Source organism: Trypanosoma theileri, assembly GCF_002087225.1.
Source record: "Trypanosoma theileri isolate Edinburgh chromosome Unknown TM35_Tth_59_V1, whole genome shotgun sequence".
Classification (NCBI taxonomy): domain Eukaryota; phylum Euglenozoa; class Kinetoplastea; order Trypanosomatida; family Trypanosomatidae; genus Trypanosoma; species Trypanosoma theileri.
The window spans coordinates 1,567-2,911 of record NW_021639901.1 but is presented as its reverse complement, the minus strand read 5'-3'; the positions used below and the strand labels follow the sequence as shown (position 1 = coordinate 2,911).

Here is a 1,345-nt window from a genome sequence, read left to right as displayed (position 1 = left end):
TTTTTTTTTTTGCTTTCCTTCTGCAATCCCACTGTGTGGCGGCGGCGTGATTACAAACAGGACGTCTATGAGTCAAAACTAGTTGAACCGTATGCCTTGATGTGGATCCGTGTCCCCCGTGTCTGACTGCCGCCACGCCGCCCCCTGTGACCTGTACAATGATGCTATTCTGTGTTCTGCAATGCCGATCCACGTGAGCGAGAGACGACGCTTTGACTACTGGCAACTGACCCGCACACCCCTCTCCATCCCTTTCCACCCCTTTCCTTTCCTCTTCACCGCACGTTGACTGCGTGTGCTTTTGGATCGCACTTCATGGGAGCATTCGCACATTGGGAGCGGGATCTTGATATGCCGTGTTTGGCTCTTCTTCGGTCGTGCACGTTTCTGTGAAGGCCTCTCCGAAGTTTAGTAATGTTGCTCAAGAGTTATTCTAGTGATAAGTGTTTCGTTAAACATATGTTTCTTCGGCTGCGGCACGTGTGGTGGCCTTGTTGAGCTCGTCTTGCCGGTGTTACCACTGTTTCTGTGATGATGTGAAGTGCTCTGGTGTGGCCGGAGCGAAAGGGGATTTGTCTTTGGTGCACGAATTTTGTATTTTTTCTCCTGTCCTTTGTTTTTGTGGTGTGAAGAAAAGACAACTCGTACCAGTTGTATTTAGGCTTAGTGAGACAGTTTTTTTTTTTAGTAATAATAGTAGTAGTATTAAGATTAACGACTATATTATTTGTGGGAGGATCGAGTTAATACTTTTACCGTTTGTGGGAATCCATCTAACAAAGGAAGCAAGAATTAACTGAGTGGGTGTAACAGTTGGCACCTAAGAGAGCCTCTTTTTGATCCAATGCGTTCGACGGCAGGGGTGCGACCTTGTAGACAGTGTCGTCTACGGCGCGGCACTAATGTGTTTTCTTCAAAGTCACTGCTGTTGCTGCTGACTGTGACTCTGCTGCTTGCCACCTGTGCCTGGCTCCCTGTGGCGCACGCTATTCCGTTCCGAGTGCAAGGCGGCACTATCGACAGCGCCATCGTTGTTGGTCGTGCCGTGGACAGCGTGCTACTGGATGGTGTGTTGATCAGTAACGGCGTGTCGGTGGTGTTTGATGTCACTGCGATGCTCCCTGGTGCGGTGCGCATTGAGCTGAGGGACTGCGTGTGCAATGGTGGGTCGCAGATCTATGTATTGGGGTTCGATGGCGAGCCAACGAGTGACCGGAGTCTGGAAGTGAGTGTGGATAGATTATCTGGTCGCTTCTGCTCACTCGTCTTGGCACACAACCTGCCTCCGCAGACCAACGTGACAATCCGAGACTCTACGATCGTGACGACGGGACCCGTGAGCTAC

General features: G+C 50.6%; 1 protein-coding gene across 1 annotated transcript; it reads left to right on the top strand.

The window, feature by feature from the left end:
• Positions 1-844: 844 nt before the first annotated feature.
• Positions 845-1,345, top strand: TM35_000591010 (putative dispersed gene family protein 1 (DGF-1); the record flags this gene model as incomplete). The annotated part of the gene is made up of 1 exon (XM_029030905.1): positions 845-1,345. A coding segment is annotated over one exon (501 nt), but the record flags the coding sequence as incomplete, so codon positions are not given.